This window comes from Lupinus angustifolius, chromosome LG19 (assembly GCF_001865875.1).
Source record: "Lupinus angustifolius cultivar Tanjil chromosome LG19, LupAngTanjil_v1.0, whole genome shotgun sequence".
NCBI lineage: Eukaryota > Viridiplantae > Streptophyta > Magnoliopsida > Fabales > Fabaceae > Lupinus > Lupinus angustifolius.
Genome location: NC_032027.1, coordinates 13,585,259 through 13,588,295, shown reverse-complemented (window position 1 = coordinate 13,588,295; position 3,037 = coordinate 13,585,259). Strand labels below are relative to the sequence as shown.

The 3,037-nt window shown below is 34.6% G+C and overlaps 1 protein-coding gene across 1 annotated transcript; it reads right to left on the bottom strand.

The window, feature by feature from the left end:
* LOC109333718 (CASP-like protein 2B1) lies at positions 412 to 2,804 on the bottom strand. Its single transcript, XM_019569275.1, has 3 exons — positions 2,493 to 2,804; positions 2,158 to 2,290; positions 412 to 879 (listed from the first exon to the last, which is right to left on the bottom strand). Exons 1-3 carry the CDS (start codon positions 2,708 to 2,710, stop codon positions 631 to 633), a joined length of 600 nt encoding a protein of 199 aa, XP_019424820.1. The 5' UTR covers positions 2,711 to 2,804; the 3' UTR covers positions 412 to 630.

Genomic DNA, 3,037 nt, shown 5'->3' with positions numbered 1-3,037 from the left:
GGAACTGAAAACCATAACGGATCACCTTTTACCTTGAATTAGAAGAATCAATAGTTATTTGGAACCTTAAACCTTCCTTAAGGGTATAAACTCCAAGCTTCACTTAAAACTCAACTTCATGTTTGTATTATCCATGACCTGGCCTTCTAGCTAACCTTAAAAGAATTCCTACAATGCCCCAATATGCTTTCATTTTCTCAAGACAAATTGTTACACCATGGTAGGACTAGAAAATATCATTTCCATTAGGAGTTAGGATCTTCCCGTTAATAGAGAGACAAATTCATTCATCGTGTCTATATAAGATGTTAGGAGTTGACAAATACACTCATCTTTATAACCAATAAGGCTGTTAAGCATTCCCTTGCAATCAAAGAAACTATATAGGATGTTAGGAGTTGACAATATAAGTAACTATATCAAAGAACTATCAACTTTACTGCATCATTTAACAATTAATTACAAAACCAGTAACATATCCTGCATTTTCATATTACCAATATCATTCAACACTACATAGTACATATACACAAAGAGCCTTTGTAAGTTGCAGAAGTATTATTACATAGGCCAAGAAACTGTGGTGGTAAGTGACATGTTATTTAACATGAAGCAAAGGTAGTTGCTAACCTACCAAGATGTACTCTTGTTTTTGTTAGCACCATACAAACGGAAGAGAGTGAAAGCAGAAATACAAGACAAAACCACCATACTAAGACTAACTACAAAAGCACTTGCTATCCCTTCTCCAACTTGGTTGCAGAATTTCCCATACATGTCACATATCTTCATCCATTGCAGTTCTGGCTGGCCCAGCTTTGCAATTACGGCTGATTGCGCTGCGGCTGCCACTGCAGCCACTGTTATATATGCCATTACCTGCATAAATAGAAAGATTTTGCATTGTAGTATCTGTATTTTGATAACCAACTTAATTAAATTTTTATTACCTTATTCGATAAGCTGAAATAAGCTATATAAAAACTTGTCTTCATCAGCTTTTCTATTAAGCTTATTGTTAGGTAGAATGATAGAGTAGAACATGGGTTAGAAGTTGTTACTGTTAGTTTGGTATTGCTTATTTGGGTATTGGTTACAGTGTGATACTTTTTCTCAATGTATCAGATTGGCTACTCAATGAAAGATTTGCTCTTAATTATTTTCCTTTCTTTGGGTTTTGCCCTGTTTTGTAACAACTTTTAAAATAAGATAAAAAGAGCTTAAATAAATGTCATAGCTATTTTGGTTTTCCTAGCAGAAAACCGAAGTGAGTTTTGCCTCTACCAACATAGTTTTTCTATCCACACACCATATCATGCGCAATAAACTCAATTGTATCTACCAAATGTGTTGGACTTTAATTGGTTTTTTCTTAAGGCCATTCCAAACACCACTTATGTTATTGTTGTGGAGTACAGTTTCTTTCAGATCAGTCAATTATAAAATTAAACATAGAAGCCTTTATTTAATGAAGGTATAGAATAAGGTCACATCTACCATTCTCAACCACAAATTGAAGTTTCAACAACCAGGGGGTCCCAACCATGGTGTTAAGTATGGCTTATGGTGAATGACTCCACCACTTCTAACAACAACCAGGTATGGTCCTCTAAGAGAACGGTTGCGAGTTGAGTTGGTTTTTTAGGGTAATAGAGGAAATTGAAAGGCTTGAGAATCATGAAATACACTTGTGAGATGATTTTGAAGTCTTCTTATTCCCTTCATTCCCCTCCAAAACTCGTATCGAAAACAGACCCTGATGAGGTTCCACAATACCCGTTACCCTTGCTTGATGGGTCAAACTTGGTATCATTATGGCTTGATATTGTAATTTGAGCCTAAACTTCCACCAATATCCAAACTCTCCCTACTCTGATCCTGACATAGGGCATGCATGCAGAGAAGAGCATATAATACATAGCAGAATTAAATGTTTGAATTTATAGTTGATCAGATGAATCAATCAAACACTACCCTCTCTAATGATGGTTTCGCACAAGTAGTTAGATATGGATTCATTTTTCAACTTGGTTAATTTCATACTTTCAACTTTGTGCAATTTTCAATTTGTCACACTCATGAAGAAAACAATAAAATCTGATGTTCAAATATTGATTTTCAAATCACAAAGCTCTTAAAATGAACAAATAAATGTACCTGATCACCAGAAAAAATGGCCCAAGCCAAGGGCTTGCTGAAGAGTACACTTCCCCTAACCATACTTACAACACAACGCAGCCCTTGGATTAATGAGTATCCAGCAGCTACACCATTAGCAATTACCAGGAACCTGCAATGCATTGCCATAGCTATATCACCTATATGCAATCCAATATACCGAATTCGGCATAATCGAGTACTTTATAAAAGAAGTCTTGTAATAATGTAAAACATGACGAACTGCATAGAACTCAGTATTATGCACCAAAAGTGGTATCGTAAACTATGTAACTATGGTTTTGGCAAAGAAAAGAGAAGATTGAAGAACTTACACTAATGCCTTCATGTCTGTAAATTTAGCTTTCTTCTGAAATGAGAAAATTTCTTTGACTTGGGAATCAGTTACTATAAGCACAACTGCAAGAACTCCTAGACCAAGGATCAAAAACCTTAACACCAACTCAGTTATCCTAATTCTCTTATCAAATACTTTTGTGTTGTGATACACTGGCACAATTCCAGGACTAACACCTACACCCAAATAACTCATTCTTCTTCTCTCAAATCAACACTCAAAAACAAAAAAGAGTTTGCACAACAACAAAACCAATGATGAATACCAACAAAGACCTCTTAACTACTTATAATCTTATAGAGACACAAGACTGTTTTTACTTCGAATTTCCAAAAAAAAGAAAAAATGTATGCCTGTAAGAGTATCCGATATTTTTAATCATTATTGACTTTTAAATATAAATAATACATTTGAATAATAGATGATAGAGTGACTTTATATAAATATTTATAATGTATATACATATTAGGCACTTTCCAAAATAGGGATGGTGGAGCTTAATGCATGAGAGTGTGACAAGTG